Genomic DNA, 18,963 nt, shown 5'->3' with positions numbered 1-18,963 from the left:
CAGGGACGGGCAGAGCGGGTGCGCCCCCCAGCCCGGGCGCGGGGCAGCGCTGCGCTCCCCGGGGGAGGGTCCGGGCCGGTGCCCGTGTCACACCGGGGGGGAGGGAGGGGGAGTCTGGGCCGGTGCCCGTGTCAGGCCCTCCCCGTGTCGGGCGTCCCCGGGCACGGGCCCCGCGCGCAAGCCGCGGGCGGGGCGGGCGCGGTGGCCATGGAGACGCGCCGTCACTTCCGCGCGGCGCCGGGGGCGGGGCGGGGCGCGCTGTCGCCGGTGCGGTGTCGCGGGTTGCGGTGTCGCGGGTGCCATGGCGCTGTCGCGCGCGGAGCGGTGGCTCGCGCTGCTGCTGCGGCTGCTGTCGCGCGCCTGCCTCGCGCTGCTCGCGCTGCTCCCGCCGCCCGGTGCGGGGCCCGGTGCGGGGCCCGGCGCGCGCGCCGTCCCGCCGCCGCGGCGCGAGCTCCTGCTGCTGCCCGCGCGCCGCCTCGCGGCGCTGCTCCGCGCGCGGCAGGTACCACCTGGGTGGCTGGGGGGGGGAGGGGGGGACGGGCACGGCAGGTACCACCCAGGGAGGGGGGGGGACAGCTGGGACCGGCTCCGGGGGGGGGCAGCCACGGGACTGTGACCGCTGTGTCCCCCTCGGAGAGTCTCGGCGGGGGCGGCGGGGGGGGGGGGGGGTGGTTACCGGGAGCGTCCCGGCCGCCCCAGCGCCCCCCTGACGGCGGTTCCCGCCCGTGCTCCGTGCCCAGGTGAGCTGCATCGAGGTGGTGGAGGCGTACGTGGAGAGGATCAAGGAGGTGAACCCCCTCATCAACGCGGTCGTCAAGGACAGGTGAGCGGAGGGCGCGGGGTTCCCCCCTCTTGCCCCCTCCTTCAGGCCCCCAGACCAGGGGGATGCTCTGAAGGCACGGGGAGCCCCGTGCGGAGCTCCCGGCGCTGGCTCGGCCGGGGTGATGCTCTCGCCTCCGGCAGAGACCGGGCGGTCTCACCTCCTGTCACAGGCTCTTGCTGCAGGTGGGGTCTGCCCGCCCTTTGGGGACCTCGCTGCTCACCTCTCCAGTGCCAGAACATCACCTGCTGCCTCATTGCAGGTTTGAGGAGGCTCTGCAGGAAGCCCAGCAGGTCGATAAACTGCTTTCAGAAGGCCCTGGTGATGACTATCTGGAGGAGAAGTTCCCCTTGTTGGGGGTTCCCATCACTGTCAAGGAGGCCTTTTCTCTCCATGGTGGGTTTGCCTTTGTTCCTCTCTGCTTCACAGGTTGTGACTCGCTCCCCAGGGTGGTGGGTGGCTGTGGCAGGTGCTTGGAGGGAAGCAGTTTCCCTTTCCTTGGTCCACACCAAGCGCTGCCTGGGCTTGTGTGTCCGTGTTCACTTGTAGCACACAGGTGCTGCAGAGTTAGTGGTGCCCCAGAGGAGCAGCCCTCCCTGGCAACCTCCTTCCTGCAGCCCTGGGTGGTGTCGGGGTGCTGGCCCTGACACCTTCCTGTCAACCTTGGTGCCGCAGGGATGCCCAACACCTCTGGCTTGGTCAACCGCCGCAACGTGATCGCCACCTCGGATGCCACGGTGGTGTCACGGCTGAAGCAGGCGGGTGCCATCCCGCTGGGTGTCACCAACTGCAGTGAGCTCTGCATGTGGTATGAGTCCAGCAACAGGGTCTACGGGCGGACCAACAACCCCTACGACCTGCAGAGAATCGTGGGCGGCAGCTCAGGTGAGCCCCGGCACCTTGGCACGAGGGCGGTCCTGCACGACCGGCGGGTTAAAATGCAGCAAGGGAAGGGTTGGAAATCTCTGCACATGGCTTTAATATGTCCCTGGGCTCCTGCAGAGCTCCCAGGCCTCTTCCCTCAGTGCTGCTGTGGACTGCCCCCTCCCCTCTGGGTCACTGGGAGGTGCTCCTGCTTTTGCTGGATGACTTGCACCATAAACCTGTGGGGTTTTGCCGTGTTTTCTCCTGTGCAGGCGGGGAGGGCGGTGTCCTGGCAGCTGCCTGCTCAGTCATAGGTGTGGGCTCTGACATCGGCGGCAGCATCCGGATGCCTGCCTTCTTCAATGGAGTCTTTGGCCATAAACCCACGACAGGTAAGGGGCCATGAGGGTCTCCTCCCCAGCAGAAGTGCCATGAGGTGGAATGGGGGCTGTGGGATGAACCCATTTGGGACGCCCCCATGCTGGTCTCTGGTGGGATTGCTGTAAGGGGTCAGGTAACTCCTTGCATGGGACAAGCCCTCTGCAGGAGCACAGCCAGGCTTGGCAGAATGCCAGGAGCGTGGGAGATGGGGAGGGGCTTTACCCAGGTATTGCATCCTCAGCGTGGGATGTTTTCCCAAGGTTGAGATGCTTCTCCATTGGCACTCATTGCCCTGGCTGGGTGCTTTTCCTCCCTCCCCCACCCCGTGCACCTTGCCATCAGCACTTGTGAGGTGTGCAGTCCCTGGGGAACCGCACCCCCCTGTGCCCAAAGCTCCCCCCAGCAGGGCTGCCCTCGTTTGGAGGCGATGCTCGGGGTGGTACCCAAGGTCTGCTCTGCTCGCAGGGGTGGTGCCCAACGACGGCCAGTTCCCAAACGCTCACGGGGTGCGGACCAGCTTCCTGTGCACGGGACCCATGTGCCGCTACGCCGAGGACCTGGAGCCTGTGCTGAGGGTCATGGCCGGGCCCGGGGTCAGCAAGTGAGTTGCTCCCGCTGCTCCCGGCTGCTGAGCTGGAGTCAGCAGGTCTCTGGTGTGCACAGAGGGTCAGCCCTTTGTACGAGACAGATCTGCACCCCGCCCAGTTTGTTTGTTACTGGTTTCCTTCCTCTGCCCCGGCTTCAACGGGACCTTCGCAGCTGGGACTGTCCTTCCCACCCCCCCCGTGCTCTGGGGAACAGGCAGCCATGGGCAGACTGTTGGTTCCCTCTTCACTTGCAAGCTGCTTCCCACATGGCCCTCCCCTCCCAGGGCTGGCCTTTTTCCTGTTGCTGAATGATGAGTTTTCCATCCCACACCACAGCCAGTTCGGTTCTGTGTAGCCAAGAGCCTGCTGTGTGCAGGTGCCAGTGAGGAGCAGAGCAGAGATGGGGCAGACAGGGCAGCTCTCCTTTGTGCCACAGCCTGCGAGTGGCTGTTCTCGCCATTACCACTTCTGTTTTTTGCCGGCTCTTGTGCAATCCCAACCTTGGCCGTGGACAGGGTTTGTAATCACAAGGTTCTTACGGAGAGAGAAGGATTTTCTCGATGGGAACTTGCTGGGACTGACGAGACGGGAGAGCAGCTGGGCAGACTGTGGGTGGCAGGTTGTCTGTGTGTCCTCAGGGTCTGACCTTGCCACCCTGGGAGGCAGAGCAGCGTCTCCTGAGGACACATTAACGTGTGTGAGAGCAGTTCTGGCAGCTGGGGAGGAGCCGGGGATGGGTTTGTGACAAAGCCCCTTTCCCAGGCTGAAACTGAATGAGAAAGTGTCACTGGAGAAAATCAAATTCCACTGCATGGATCATGACGGCGGGTCCGTTTTTGTGTCACCTGTGGACAAGGAGATCTTGCAGGCCCAAAAGAAGGTAGGAAGGAGCAGAGGTTGGTTCTCACTGGGGTGAACCTGAAGACAGAACCTGGGGACACCAGTCAGAGGAGCCCTGGGGAGGAGAGGGAGCTGCTCTGTGTGTGGCTCCTGCGGGGGCTGGCAGGATGGAGGGCTGGGGAGGCAGCTTTCTGTTCCAGTCCTGTGCTTCCTGGGGTTAAAAAGTGGAAAAAACCTTTTCTTCTGTGCTAAAGAAGAAACAAGGAGAAGATCTTGTGAGCAGATGCCCTTGACCTCTTTATACTTTCCATGGGCTGATGGCAGCGCTTCACAACCTTATGGAAATAAACCCTTCCTGCTCTTCCCTTCAGGTGGTGGAGCACATTGAAAGTGACCTGGGGGTCCAAGTTCAGCATGTGTCCATCCACAAGATGAAGTATTCCTTCCAGATCTGGTCAGCCATGATGTCATCCAAGGACAGCGATGGGCAGGTGCGTCAGACCGAGCCGGCAAAGGCACAAATTCGGTGGCAGCAGGGAAGAATCAGCTGCCTGGGGCCAGCCGTGCAGAGTTGTAGGTTTCCCAGACCTGCCTGGGGGCTTTCCCTGCTCCATTTGTCCTCCCAGTCCTCCCTTCATCTCTTCCCAAAGATGCACAGCCCCTTCTCCCTTGCTCTCCCGTGGGATGAGGCCGTGGCTCCCAGCAGAGGAGCAATGTGGTATAGGGAGGGAAAGGTCGCTTTAACATTGACCTTCATGCAGGTTGGTAAGTCAGCCAAGCAGGGAGCGTCCTGCCTCACTCTTGGCTCTGTGCTGCGTCTTCTGACGTTGCTGGCTGGGATTAACACTTTAGGATGCCAGGACAAGCAGGGCATTAGCAGCTTTCCAGTACCAGGCCTGCCTGTGTTATTTTTCCCTTGAATTGCAGCCACTGTGCTGTGCTCTGTGCGTGCAGGAAGTATTTTATAGAAAAAAACTCTCTCAGGAGTGTCATACCTTGTGCATTCCTGGTACATGGGGAGTGGTGGGAAACAACGCAGCCCCATGCACTAAGGAGGGCACATCTCGCTCCTCTGCCTCCTTCCTGGTCCCATGGCCATATCACAGGAGTAAATGCCTCCAGGACCTTATCCAGAGCATCATCCCTTGCATCATGTCAGTTGGGTGCTGGAAGGTGCTGCTCTGGGGGCTCTCCCTTCTCCTTGCTGTCTCTGGCAGGGAGAGGTGCTCCTGCTGCCACCCTGGATCGGTGCTAGAGCTGCGGAGCACTCCTGAAGGGCATCTCCTGTGTGAAGATGGCAAGGGCTCACATCAGGATAATGGGGCAGCTGGAATTTCACTGTCCCTTTCAGCCTGTGCCTCTCTGCTGGGTGCTGGCGGTGCTGACAGGGGGAGTGGGTGTGTTACAGGAGGCAGAGCGATTCACAGACCTGCTGGGGGACCACGGAAAGCCGGTGTGGCCGCTGTGGGAGCTGCTGAAGTGGCTCGTGGGGATGTCTTCTCACACCTTCCCAGCTATTGGTGAGGCTGGGGGGAGCCTTGGGAAGTGCAGAGGCAGCGGTGGGGCAAATGAGTTGTTAAATACAGCAAAGGGACTTGGGGTTTGTGCTGAGCAGTTTCAGCCTGGTTTTGTAATGACATTCAGTGTCCTTGAGTCACACACAAGCTCGAGGGAGAGTTGGTTGGATCTTTGATGAATGGGAGTGGGTATCCTGGGAGAGGAAGTGAGGATGATGAGCTCCTGCTGTGAGCCCTGTCAGAGCTGCTGGGGGCTCTAGAGGGAGCCAGTCAGGGTCTGCATTGATCTGGTTTCATAGCAGCAGGTACCAGAGAACCCTAATCAGTGCAGTTGGGCTGCTGTCTAATGAGTGCTGAGGCGGCTCTGCCAGCTCTGCTCAACCCCAGCAGCTGGAAAAGCTGGAAGTGAGGGGCAGGCTGAAAGCTCTTCCCTTGGCAGAGCTAGGGGGATGCTGCCCACAGAGCCATGCCAGGAGCAATCCACTGTGGGCACTGGTGGGCAGGGGGACTTAGGGGGTGCACTAGGGCTAGGGGATGCTGCGGGTGGCCAGGCAATGTGCTTTCTGCCCCACATAGCCCACAGTCCTCTCACTCTATGTCCTTCTTTGTACCCTTTCCCTGCAGCCCTGGGGCTGACGGAGAAGCTGATGAAGCTCAACCACAGTGGGAACGCCAAGCTGGTGAGCATGGGGAAGAGCCTGCAGGAGGAGATGGAGGCACTGCTGGGGCAGGACGGGGTGCTCCTCTACCCCTCACACCCCACCATCGCCCCCAAGCACCACTCCCCCATATGCATGCCCTTCAACTTTGCCTACACAGGTGAGCAGCTCTGGCTCTTGAGGGGTGCAGGTAGAGCTGTCCAGGCTGGCAGCCAGGGTGTTGTACCCATTCCTGATGGTGGGCTCTAGGGGTCTGGCTGCTCCACAGCAAGGGTTGTCACGCTTTGTGCCACGTGGCATCTTTTACCTGCTGTCCACAGCAGGGCAGGTCTGAGTGATGTGTCTGATCTCAGGGGCCACCGTGCCCCAGAGGTGTTTCCAGCTGCTGCTGTGGTTTAGCAGGAACCTGAGAGCCAACATATCTTGGGGTACAGTCTGGGGCTCCCTGCATGGCTTGCCTGTGACCCAAGCACCTTGGTGCTAGTGCTGGTGTCGATGCTGCCTGGCTTTGGAGCGATGGAGGGGTGGTGTCCCAAACCAGATCTCGGCATGCCGTCCATCGTAGGTGCTCTTTGCAGATACGATGTGGACACTGGGAACCTCTGGCCAGTGATGTCCCTTGTCACCGTGTCTCTGCATCACTGTGTCAAGCACCAGCTCCCAGCACCACCTGCCCGGGGTGTATCCTGGTGATGTATCCCGGTCACTGTGCTTGCTCTGATCCATCCTTCTCTCTTCCAGCCATCTTCAACGTCCTGGGCCTGCCGGTGACACAGTGCCCGCTGGGGCTGGGCAGTGAGGGGCTTCCTCTGGGCATCCAGCTGGTGGCAGCTGCCTACAATGACCACCTGACGCTGGCCGTGGCCCAGTACCTGGAGAAGGCCTTCGGAGGATGGGTTTTACCAGGGAAAGCTTAGCCTTGGGACGCAAGGACGGAGAGGGTGGTGCCCAGCGAGGCGGTGGCAGGTGCTGATGTTCCTTTCACATCCCCCTGCCCTCCTGGGAGCAGCTGGCAGTGCCTCCAGCCGTGGGGCAGCCAAGCTGTTGCTGCTGGAGTCTTCATCCCTGCAGCACCCTCTGTCAGGGAGAGATCTCCTGCCCTCCCCGAGCCCCTCGGGAGCCCCAGTGCTGCAGGCTGAGGATGTCCTGCCTGCAGTGGGCATCCACCTTTTCCTGGCCGTGGAGATGGCCAGCGCTGTAACCCTTGCTGCTTTGAAGATGCTGAGTGTGACCTCAGCACAGGAGATGCTGCCAGACTGCTGGGGGGGCAGCCACCCAGCCCCTCTTGGGGGCCCCCTGGGCACATGAGGGTCCTCCTTGGCCTGACTCTGCCCACAAGACTGGACTGTGCCTGCTGCACCCCGGCTTGGCAGCCCCCACAGCACCCCCCCAATCTGCTGCAGGGTTCCCCCTCCCCTCTGACCGAAAAGGGAGAGGGGCTGAGGGGGCTGGGCTGAGCCGTACGCCCTTCTCACCAGCAGTACTCTGTGGTGTTGGAGGTGCTGGGCTCTGCCATGTGTGCAGCTCCAGAAGGAGCTGGTGCTCTGAGAGCATTTGTAGCACTGGATAAATTATCTCCTGCCTGTTTCTTCCCTGCCACCTGCCCTGCCAAGCTGCCTGGCCTCTGCCCCAGGAGTGGACATGGGCAGTGATGTGGGGAGCTGTTCTGGGTGGACAGCAAGCACAAGGTGTTCTCAGTGAGTGTGGTATTAAAGAGCCTGTACAGTCTGCTGTGGCCATGTGTCCTTGTTCCTGATGGCTGTCACCCTGCCAGCTCCCACTGAGCACTGGCCCCCTCTCTGCTCAGGATGTTTGGGATCTGCCCAGTGCTGCTGGCTGTTGGAGCAGTGCAGGGACAGCAGTGGAGGTGCTGGCATCAGCCCTAGGGGTGACACTCAGACGCTGTGGGCCTCTTGTTTTGGAATGCCTTAGCTGATGGTGACTGCTCTGCCCTGGCAGTGCTGAAGAGTGCCAGCAAGCTCCACGTGCTGCCATCCATGGCTCTGTTACTCCTGTAATGGTTGCAACAGCTCTTGGGAAGCTCGAGTCAGGCTGCTTTCTGTCCCAAAGGGCTGCAGAAGGCCTGGGGTTCGTGGGGTGATGCACAGCCACATGCAGGTCCCTTGGGGTCTGTAGGGCAGAGCTGTGGTCTCAGCCCTGCATTTCCAGCCTGCAGCACTAGTCTTGGCAAGGATAAAACTTAGTGTTGGTTTTGCAGGGACGTCCTGGCCTGTGTCTGCCCTGCTGTATGTTACCCCTGGCCCAATCCCAATGATCCTCTCTGTCCCCAGGCCTCTGATGGTCCCTGCAGGGGGGTGCAGGGTCCTGGGAGGGGGTGCAGGCAGCATACAGCAGGGTGCTGGCACTGGCTTTGTCTTGGCTTTGGCGTGCAGAGGGCACTGCTGAGCGCCCATGGCCCGCAGGGACGCTGCCAACAAGGAAGGAAGGAAGGGAAAAAAAACAGCCCTGGCTCAGGAAAAAACGCACAATCCACCAAAGCCAAATCACATGTTGTTGGACGCCTCCCAGCGCAGGAGCACAGAGGACTCAGACCCGTCCCCAGTCTGGAGGGAGCCTGGCAGCTGAGCAGACCCTGATGACGCTTCCAGTGAACGCTCAGAGCCGGATGTGGGGCTGCTGAGCTGAGGGTGTTGCGTTTTACAGAGCGTGGTGGGCACAGGTGGGTTCCTGATACACCAGGGACCAGCGAGGAGCTGCACGGGTCAAGGTAGGGGGGAGCACTGGTGCCTCAGCTGGCATGACAACAGGGATGCAGGCAAAGGAGGGGATGTTGTGGAGAGGGGGTTAAATCCCCACGGTCTCAGCCAGCGGGATATCCACTAAGCCGTACTTTTACGGTTGCTACAACACAGGGAGGGTTGCTGGGCAGGGCAGAAGGAGAGCGGGTGTGCTGGGGTCAGTGTGGGGCTGGCAGGACACCCTCACTGCTGTGGAAGCACTGGCTCCCCTGTGCTGCCTCCAGCAGCTGGAGAAGCCCCGTCCCTGCCTGTGCAGGCAGCCGGTCCATCAGTTCCCCAGTTCTGTGTCCACACAGGTCCCAGGAACGGTCCTGGGGATCCTTCTCTGTCCAGGCAGAAACGGTGCTGACTTCACTGGGGTCTGCTGCTGCTAAGCTGGGAGGGCTCTTGCTGGCCTCGGGGTGGGGGGAATCCCCAAACTCACTGCCCGTGCTTCGGCTCTGGAGTTTCAGAGGTCTTGCCTCTGAGCCCTCGCCCGCGGTTTGCAGCTGCACGTCCCTGCTTGTTGGCTGCTCCTCCTTGTTTCAAGCTCTGAACGTTGCAAGGGACAGAAAACAGGGAAAGCATTTTTTACCTGCCTGCTGAGGTGGCTGCACTCGTAACAGTAGTGCAGATTCGGTGTGAAATGGGGAGAGCAAGAGGCAGCAGCTGCAGTGAGCCAGCCCTGCGGGTGTCCTGTCTGGCAGGGGATGCTCCCACCCCTCTGCCTCTGGAGGTGGCCCTGGGCTTCCCATCGTCACAGGGGGATGTGTCCCCACAGCCAGTATGTTGGCACTGGTGGCCTCAAAGCTCTTGTGCATTCCTCCAGAAGAGGAAGGTTACCTCCATGGCCAACAACAACAGGGAAAGATTCCTGGCAGCTGAATGGTGGGGCAAGGCCAAGGTAAGGAGGGGCTGGCCAGGTGTCAGACAGAGGTGCCCAGTGGGACGAGCCTCTGCTGTGGTTCACAGGGCTGAGGTCTCTGCTAACAGCCCCAGGGGGGGTCCCTCGGGGTGCCCCATTGCACCTGGTTGGGTGCAGACACACACGGGGCTCTCCCCATACCATGGAGGGCTGGGGGTGTCCTGACAGTGGTGTCACCGGTTGTGCCGGTGTGAGTCATGCCCAGAGCTGGGCTGAGTCACCTCCACAGTGGTGTGAGCATCGGGTGAGGAGGTTTCACAGACCCACATCCCCGTGACGTCGGCAGCGTGGCTCCTCACCGCACAGTGCCAGAGGTGGGTGCAGCGGAAGGTCCCTGCCGCACGTGCACAGTGCCATGGCAGAGCGTGGCAGCTGCCCACTGTCCCTGCAGGTCCACTTGCCACCAGAGCCCCGAGGGCACCTGCCCTGCTGCTGCTTCACCCATCCCAGGGGGTCGCAGGGCGTTCCCTGCCTCTCCCTAGCGGGCACCTCTGTGCCACGCTGGGCATGCAGACTCCATGGGCAAGGCTTGCCTGTGGCTGGTGTCTCTGGCTGAAGCTTTTGGAAAAAAATATCCTTTCTCTAATCCCAGGTCCCAGCTGCCCATCATGTCTGCAGGTGGCAGAACAGCTCCAGCACACCCACCCCTCACCACAGCCCCCGGTGCAGCGGCGTAGCGAGGGACAGATGGATGGGCCGTGGCGGGATGAGCCCTGCCCTGCACCTCCTGCTGTCCCTGGCCAACTGCTCCCTCCTCTGCGGTAAGCTGCTGCTGGAGCTGCTGCTGCAGGCTGGGGGCACCCTGGCTGCAGAGCAGGGGAGGCACAGGGACACCTCCTAGACCTACAGGAGGTACCTGTGGAGAGGAGGGGACCGAGTGGTCTTCAAGGCGTGAGAGGAAAGAAAACCCCAGGATCAGCAGCAGCTGTGTCAGGGTGTCGGTGCCTTTGGCAGGAGCATGGAGAGGGTTCCCTTGGTGTGCGAGGCACTGGGGGGATGCAGGTCCTGAGCATCCTGCTGCAGAGTCAGCATTTGCCCACTGTTGCCGAGCTGAAGCTGGGGATTGCGGGAGGGGGGAACCTGCGCAGCATAACCACGCAGTGACTAGCCAAGGAGGGGACCCTGCAGAGCAGAGCAGCGCTGCCTGACACACCTCTGCCCCCTCCCAGGGATGCTACTGCGGCCACGGCGCGTGAGGCTGGAGGCACAGAACTTCCACGTCTGGCTGCGGTGGGAGCCGGACCCCAGCTCGCCCAGCCACGCCACCTATCAGGTGGAGTGGAGGAAGCGGTAGGTGGGGAGGAGGGGGTGAAGGGTCTGGTCCCCCAGCACCCTGCCAGAGGCTGTTGGGGACCCTTGGTAGCCAGAGGATTGCTGGCTGGCAGTAAATAACACAGAGGAACAGAGCAGTGGAGTTGGCAGCGACCGGCTCATCCCACCCCTGCACAGGCAAGGTCAGCTCAGGACCATGTCCTGTTGGGATTTGAGCACCTTCAGGGATGGAGCCTCCACACCTCTCTGGGCAGCTTGGTCCCTTTGCTGGTCACTCTCCTAATGAAAAACAAAGTGGTGGCTTTGGGGCTGGGGTTGTGGGTTTGTTGTTTTGGGTTTTTTTCCATTATTCTGAATGGGATTTCCTGTATTTCAACCTGTGCCTGCTGCTTCTCATCCTTTTATTGGGCACTGCTGAGAGGAAAGCTTCATCTTCTTTTCTCCACTGTGTTGATAAGACCCCTCAGCCAAAGCCACCTTCCTCTGAGGCTCAGCAGTCACTGCTCCCTTGGCCTCCCTCGTAGCACAGAGCCTCAACCCCTCGGCGGGCTCTCCCTGCCCACGTGTGTTTACTCCTCGCAGAGAGCACAGGTCAGGGTATAGTGCCAGGTGCCATCTGTCCCCAGGAGGGACTCGACTTGCTGGTGACCCCCCTCCTCACGCATCCCAGGACACTGTTGGCTTCCCCCTGGGCTTTCCTACGCTTTCTGTCTTGGCAGGATGGAGGTAGCTGGGCAACCCTCCCTTTTGGGCTGGGGAGGTGCCAAAAAGCAGCAATCCCTGTGCTTTCTCCCTGGGCAGGACCTCGAGCTGGATCCAGGCAGATGCCTGCAGGGGGAACAGCACTGGCTCCTGGGAGTGTGAGCTGTATTTTGACGGGATCCACGATATGTACTGGGCACGGGTGCGAGCGGTGGCCGGAGGCGAGCAGTCTGAGTGGGCCAGTTCCAGCGAGCTGCAGCTGTACAGAGACAGTAAGGACAGGGGAGCTCCTCCAGCTGGGCTCTTCCTGGGAGGGGAAAAACGGGGAGGGGGATCCTTGAAGAGATCTGGTGGGATACAGTGAGAAACCATATGAGGATACTGGTGGGAAAAGTGCTAAGAACTCTGGCTGGAGGAAAGGGATGGGGCAGAGCTGCTGGAGGAGGACTGGGTGAAGAGCAAGGGGACAGAGGAGGTACACTGAGGTGAGCATGATGGATGGGAGGCCCGAGACCAACAAGACAATATGAGAATCTGGGTTTCTGGAGAATGCAGTGAATTGGGGAAAAGAGGATACTCTTTCAGGCTTGGCTTTTGAAAGGTGTTTTTGCTCCAGTAAGATGAAGCTGGTGCAGGTGGGGTGGGCAGGGGCAGTCCCTCTGGCGATGCCTTCACCCTGGCTGCCACGTTTGGCAGTCACAGACTCTTCTCAGTCACAGACTGTCCTGTCCAGAAAGCCAGGAGGTTTCTTGGAGGTAGGAGAGACTCAGGACCACCAACACCACTCACAGGGGGTTGTCAACGTGAACCAAACGTGTGAGCAGCTAAATGAGGTCTACATCAGCTGTTTGGGTTCCCTTGTTCATTCCCTCTGCATCCAAATGGCATGGAAACAGGGGTGCCCACCTAGAATGTGATTGCTGCCCTCAGAAGTGGGTCTCCAGGTCCTGGGGGATGGCTCAGGGGTGAAGGGCTTGGCACTGGGAGCCGGTGCTGCCACAGGTCTGTCGGTGTGAGGAGGAAGCAGAAGCAGTGCTGACTTTCATGAAGATATGGTGGCTGCCCTTCCCAAAGCTGGTTTCACAGCACAAAGTGCCATCAGACAAGACCCAAGGAGCTTCTGTGCACTGGGAGGGGGATGTCAGATACAAAAATATCATTTCTAGAGAAACAAGATGCCTGCCTTCTTTTGAAGGGTTGAATTGTCTTCTTTTTTTTTTTTTTCCCCTCTCTCCCTACAGCAATTGTGGGCCCCCCTAAGCTGTCCTGGCTGCTCCAGGATCAAATCCTCAGCGTAAACATCGTGATGCCGCTCACTCCCTACAGGAGAAGAACTGGTTCCTACAAGCCAGTGGACCGAGTGCTGCAGAAACTACGGTACTGGCTGCACCTGTACGAGGGGGACCTGCTTGTCCAGCAGGTGCGTGGCAGCTGGGCAGGGCTCAGAGGGTGCAGGGCTTGCACGAGATTTCCTGGTGCAGCAAAGCTGCCGTCTCGGGTTGCCTTGGTGTGGGGGTGCCTGTGCCCCAGCCCTGCCCACACCTGGCTGAGCACGCAGGTGTGAGGTGCTCTGCTCCCCCAGCCTGGGGCTCGCACCTCAGCAAGGCAGGAGACCCCTTTGCTCCCTCAGACTTGCATGGGTAAGAAGAACCTGTGGTGGGTTCTATTCACATGAAAGGTGATGCCACAGCGGTTCCAGAAGGCGCTCTGGGACCTGAACACCTTCTGGGGCGAAGAACCAAGCGCTGGATGTGCCAGGGACCAGGGACTGTGGGGCAAGTGGGACGTTGAGGCTGCGCTGGGCAGTAGAGCCATGCACAGCCACTGCGGTCACCTGTCCCATCGACTTCCAGGTGCCCTGCCAACGGAGCGGCGAGGACATGCCGTGCACCTTCGGGCACCTGAAGCCCAGGACATGGTACTGTGTCCGGACGGCAGCCACTGGGGTGGCCAGGGACAGGAGCCGGGAGGCGGAGCAGTGCCTGGTGACTCCGGCAGGCCCTGCAGGTGGGAGGAGCACTCTCGCCAGCTCAGCAGGCACGGTTGTATCTCGGGTCCTGCAGACTCTCGTGTGGGTCCCTGACCCCCAGCCATTGTGATCAGGGCTGTGAGCCAGCACTGCCCTGTGGGGACCTCTCGGGGCGATGCTTTCTCACCCTCTGCTTTGGGCTTGCCTCCTGCAGCATCCCAGACTGCCATGCAGGCTCCAGGGGAATCACGGGCACAGGGTGGGCTGGGAGGGATGCACTGGAGTCCTTCCACTCATCAGTTTGCTGTGACCTCCCAGCAGACTTTCCCTGGGTCCTTGCTGTGCTGAGTGTGTTCTTTGTGCTGCTGCTGCTGAGTGTGGCCGGGATCTGCTTTGTCCAGCGGCACGTATTCCTCAAACCCTCCGAGAAGCACCTCCCCAAAACACTGGTGAGTGACGATCCTCCTTCAGCCTCCACACCATGTGTGCCAACTGAGCTGGGATGCCCTCTGTTTGCAGGGGCTCAGCACCTCCTTCCCTCCACCTCTCACCCCACCAAGCCCATCTTGGTAGCCAGGTGCCTCCTCTGCTGTCCAAACCACTGTACCCCAAAGGGAAGGTACTGGTGGAGGGCATCAGCCAGCCATGGGTCACAGTGGAGGAGAGGTCTTGGGCAGCACGGTCCCCAGTGTTCAGCACAGTTTGTCACCCTCACACTGGCAGGGGTTTCGGCTGGCTAAGGCTGACCACGTCACTGCTTGTGTCCCTGCAGGCTCTCCTGAACAACGAGCTGAGCGTGGCCATTCGGGTGCCTCTCCACGAGCTTGAGGAGGAGCCGCTGGCCCTGCTCCTGCAGACTGTGCTCTCCCCCTGTGGGCCACCTGCAGCTGAACAGGCATCACCCGCGGTCCCACTGTTCCTCCCAGACCTCACCCAGGACGTGACCGGCTACTGTGCCAACGGGTTTGGCCCGGACTGCCCCAAGGGAAGGGACCCATCCTGCACCGACAGCCTGCTGGGACATGCCTTGGGCTCCCAGGTCCCATCACAGCTGGAGAAGGATGAGGAGGCAGGTGACAGGGATGATGTGCCGGAGCAGCTGGTGCCAGCGGGACTGACTGGAAACAGCTACGTAGGTGACAGGGACAGCCTAACACCTGAGACATGGCATACCCTGCACCTCCAGCTTTATTCTAAATGCCAGTGCCCAGCCCCGGGAGCAGGCAGCCGCCTTCCTCTGCCCATGCCGGACAGGAGCCGCAGTCAGGAGGACCTGCGGGATGGCCTCGGCACGGCCAGGCACTGGGTCCCACTCAGCTCCGTAAAGCTGCCAGACAGTGAGGAGGAGGAGGGAGGGCAGCTCCTCTGCGCTCTCCGGCCCCTGCCCGGCCTCAGGACTGAGCCAGGTGACAGCACCACGCAGCGAGGCCACTCAGAGCAGGCAGTACTAGGCACCCCCAGCTCCTGCCAGCCACCGCCTTCGCCCTGCGCCGTCCTGCGGGCAGCTGCCTTCTCCGGCTATGAGCCACGTGCCCCACCCGGCCCGACCTGAGTGGGGGCACCCTGGGAATCTCCGGGAGCCCCCAGCTCCCAGCACAGCCCAAGGTGCTGCCCGGAGCCCCCTGGCCGTGGTGGCTGCCTGCCCCAACCTGCTGGGGACAGGCTGGGGACGGGGCTGGGGCAGGTGCCCGCGGGCAGGCACAGGCGTGCTCCAGGCTTGGCTGCCACGGAGGGGCGGGATCCACATCTCTAGAGCTTCTCTTCCGCTATTTTGGTGCTATGGAGCCAAAGCATAAGGAGAACGGACCAAAGCTCCACCCCCAAAACTCTTTATCTATTTATCCATTTGGTATGTGTGTATATGTGGTACAGTATCTGTATTAATGCAAATTTATGTAACGCTCATATATGAACCTCTTTAATGAAAGAGGAGATTGGGTTTTTTTACCTCTCTGGAAATACTGACTATGTGCTGGAGTTGTTTTTAAATATCACCCATTTATTACAGAAAACTGGCTTCTGTGCTCACTGTTTCTGTGTTACAGACCCAGCACAGCCGTGTCTGAACAGCAGTTGGGAAAGGCACTGGGAAAACCGGGGGAAGGTCAGCAAACCCTTTCTGTCCTGACACCTTTCGTTTGAGATTGGTGACTGAAACGTTTCCAGTTTTGGAGCTTCACTTTGGGTTGTTGTTTTCTGTGTACGCGCGGCCATCTAGTGGAACCGTGGAACGGTGACATTGGGGAACGTCCACTAGATAGCGGTGTGTACTTGAAAAAGACGTAAATGTATCATGGTCCAGACCACCGAAAGTGAAGATCCAAAGTTGAAAACGTCCTCAATTCAGTTTTGGGAGACAGGCTTGCAGTTTCGGCGCTGGGCTCCTGCAAGCGAACAACAGCCCTTTCCCCCAGGATGGAAAGCCCACAGCCTCGGTGTCTCAGGTGCAGGTGATGGGCTGCCCAGGGCACTCCATGGGCAGCAAGACCTTTGTGTCCTGAACCCTTTTGTCTGGGACTAATCTTCGGCTGTATTCAATTCTGGGAGAGGGGAAACCTCCTTGTGCTGTGCCACAGGCTGGCATCAGTGGAGTTCACCCCTGCTGACAAATCCAGGCTCCTGGACTGATGAGATTTACTCTGGATCTGGGAACAGGTGAGAAACTGGTGTCCACATCCAGTGTGTTGGAGGTGCTGGGCTCGCATGGGGCACAGCCGGTGCTCTGATCACAGCTGGCCAGGTCAGAAGAGAACCAGCTCTTTCCTGAGTCTGGGCAATGGTGCTGGGATCCCCAGAGGTGATTCAGGCAGTTACTCACTGGCAGCAGAGGTTCGTCCTGGCCCAGGGGTGGCTGAAGCAGCTGGGATGTCCCCACTCATATGAAAAAGCTGTTCATGCAGAGTGGAAAAAGGCAGAAGGCTTGTGACCTTTCAAGATGGCATTTAGCATCTGAGGTTTCCAAGTGGATGCAAGAGGGGTTTTTCTGCTTCGCCTCGGAGGTGCACGCAGTGCGGGGGACTTTGCAGAGCCACGGAGAGAAAACGTGCGACGCTTGCTGGGATTGAGGTCCCAGCACGTCCCAACAGAGACCATGTGCAGCAAGGGGTGTGGGTGGAGTGTCTGGATGAGACCCTGCTTTGGTCTACCTGGCCAGGTATTTTGTGCTGAGCAGGATGGAGCTGGGTCAGGTGTAAGCCCCCAGCCCCACGCAGGCCTGGCCAGTCCCTCCATCACCACTGCAGCCTCAGGCGTGTGCACACACCCGCCTCCTGCCTCAGCATCCCACACTGCCTCCACAGCCTGGAGAGGGGTGAGCCAGCCACTGGGCCTCAGGCACCCACCCCACAGCACCATCATCTCGGAGGTCAGATGCCATCTCTGGTGCTGGCCTCGGGCCTGAGGCACAGGGCTGTGCCCGCAGGTACCCGTGTGGGGGCTGGTGAAAGCTCTGACTCACCACGATCAATCGGCTGTTCCTGCCTTCTCTCCGTGGTGTTTTCAGCTTCTGCCGGTGCCAGATCAAAGCAACGAGAGGGATGCAGCTGCAAACAGCTCTTTATTAGAAACAGCAGGTTTAGGACTGTGCAAGAGGGTATTTCTTATTACTAATTCTCAGAGAGCGGAGCTGCCAGCCTATGAAAATGCTGGAGAGTGGAAAATTGCTGTGTGGGGGCTAATGGGGCTTTCACAGCCACTGCATGGGAACCATTGTGCCTGACAAACATGGGGGACATGGTGGCCCCTGAAACAACAGGGGAAAATCAAGCTCTAGTGTTTTGCAGGCTGCCAGTACCAAGGAACACCCCCATTTCCCTTTGAAAGCCACAGGAGGCAGAGCTACAGAGAGCAGGGCCCTGCTCCGCCTGCTCTCCCTCCTACCTGTCACTGCAGCTGCCCTGCCACCTCCCTGGGACAGCCCAGAGCTACCCCAAATCCTCACAGCCACCTCAAGCACTGTCCAGCACGTGTCTGTGTATCTGGCAGGGACCTGGGACCTCACTGGGTGAGGCCGTGTCACCCAGCCTCCCTGTGCCTTTGTGATGGCTCCGTAGCTCCAGATGGGTCCCCGAAGTGGGACAGAGGAGCAGCGTTAGAGCTGTCGTGCTGCACTTCATTCTTCAGCCAAAAAAAGGCTTTGTGGTTTGACAGGTCCAAGCTGCGATGTCCAGGCTCCTGCTGTACCTCCCTCTCAGTGGTCTGAGCTGCTTGGCCTGGCTGGGAAGTCGACTGGGATGTGGGTGGGGACAGTGGGAGCCCCAGAATGTGGAACCTGATTGTGGTGTGTTCAGAGAATGTGTCTGGAGAGGGCTACAGGGCTGACAGGCTGCAGAGACGTGAACTCACTGGCTCAGACCCGTGCAGTTTCTCTCCAGGCAGGAGCTTTCCTGCAGCTCAGCAGGTCAGGACCCAAATGGGGCAATGGGGATGCCCAGCTCACCCCAGGGCACTACAGAGCAAAACTGGTCCTACTTTGTGTGCCAGTCTGGGAGTGCCCTCACCTGGGGATGCGTGGCAAGTGTGTGCCCTCAGGAGGTGCCATGGGCACCCTGCTGAAGCTGAGCTGAGGGAATCAGCTGTCACCTAGCTCTGTCTACAGGTCCCATTGCTCTCAGGGTGACCTCCCCTGCATTGGACAGAGGAGCCTGATCACTTGCCAGCGCTCTTCCAAGGGTCTGTGAGATATGGCCAGTCCTTGTGCTTCCCTTCCTCCAGATGCACGTCAGGAGATATCTGGTCTGTGGACAAGGAATGCGGGCTCAGCTTAACACCTTCCCAGTCCCTGGCCCTGCTTCAGTAGCTCTCTGCCCCCCAGGATCACTAATGCTCCTGGTGACAGCCAGCACCAGCAGAACTGCCCTCTGAGCTGGGCACATCTCACATTGCACTGTGAGTTTGGGGAGGATTCTTTGCTTACTCCTCATAGCAGCCTTCTCCTCACAGCACAAGTGATGAGCCTGCCTCCAGGACTTCATTCTGTGACATGAAACTTGGCACCCAGGGGATGGAAAACAGGCTGGATACAGACTTTTGTTTGGAGAAAAGTCCCAGCTAAGCGTCCACTTGGGGTGAGGTAAGCCCGTGGTTTAGGGTGGAGAATGCCTGTGTTTTGGGGTGGAGGGTGCCCATGGTGTGGACCGGGGCATTCAGCTCCCAGGCTGCTGTCCTAGAACTGACCTCAAAGTTGAAGGAGAGCCTGGGAAAAGAAAGGGACATCTCCCTTCCTTCCTTTACACTTCCTAGTTGCAGCCCAGCACTGCTGCAACCCCTCGTATAAGGATCTTTTCCTTTTTCTCACATCTTGCTTCTGGAAGTTACCTGCTACCACTGTCCCAGCGCCTTCCAGTGGGCCATCCATGCATGACCCTGCCCCTGGCTGGTGTGCAGGGAGCTTTAGAATGTCTACAGTCCCTTCTGGGGAAAAGGGGAGAGGTCTGCAGCAGAAGAGGGGTGTCATGGGGCAGAGGAGAGGCCCACAAGGATCCAGGGTGCAGGACTGTTTCTCCCATAGCAGTGGACCTGTGGCAAGGCAGTGACCACTGTGGCCTGGCAGGGACCTGCTGCTGCCAGCAGCAGATGAATAAATCCCTCTCACTGGAGCAGCATCCTGTGGTCGCTCCATCCCAGGGTCCTGCACTCTCTCCCCACAGCATGTCTGGCGTGGGCAGGCAGCAGTGCCTGTGCCCTGGAA

At 60.0% G+C, this 18,963-nt stretch overlaps 2 protein-coding genes across 2 annotated transcripts; both read left to right on the top strand.

Annotated features, from left to right (window-relative positions):
- Positions 1-301: 301 nt before the first annotated feature.
- On the top strand, positions 302-7,397 carry FAAH2 (fatty acid amide hydrolase 2). Its single transcript, XM_027904284.1, has 11 exons — positions 302-502; positions 741-823; positions 1,083-1,216; positions 1,496-1,705; positions 1,957-2,076; positions 2,531-2,666; positions 3,415-3,532; positions 3,864-3,983; positions 4,901-5,012; positions 5,634-5,828; positions 6,410-7,397. The coding sequence occupies exons 1-11, from the start codon at positions 302-304 to the stop codon at positions 6,583-6,585; spliced, it is 1,605 nt and encodes a 534-aa protein (XP_027760085.1). The 3' UTR covers positions 6,586-7,397.
- A 763-nt stretch (positions 7,398-8,160) lies between these two features.
- On the top strand, positions 8,161-15,391 carry LOC114068300. The gene is made up of 8 exons (XM_027904283.1): positions 8,161-8,396; positions 9,924-10,092; positions 10,501-10,621; positions 11,405-11,577; positions 12,547-12,725; positions 13,159-13,312; positions 13,596-13,723; positions 14,047-15,391. The coding sequence occupies exons 2-8, from the start codon at positions 10,023-10,025 to the stop codon at positions 14,824-14,826; spliced, it is 1,605 nt and encodes a 534-aa protein (XP_027760084.1). The 5' UTR covers positions 8,161-8,396; positions 9,924-10,022; the 3' UTR covers positions 14,827-15,391.
- The last annotated feature ends 3,572 nt before the right edge of the window (positions 15,392-18,963 follow it).

The sequence above is a fragment of the Empidonax traillii genome, unplaced genomic scaffold (genome assembly GCF_003031625.1).
Source record: "Empidonax traillii isolate 1590-97213 ecotype Southwest subspecies unplaced genomic scaffold, ASM303162v1 scaffold1035:size206130, whole genome shotgun sequence".
Lineage (NCBI taxonomy): Eukaryota > Metazoa > Chordata > Aves > Passeriformes > Tyrannidae > Empidonax > Empidonax traillii.
The sequence above is the reverse complement of the archived record's forward strand: the minus strand, read 5'-3'. Positions and strand labels throughout refer to the sequence as shown.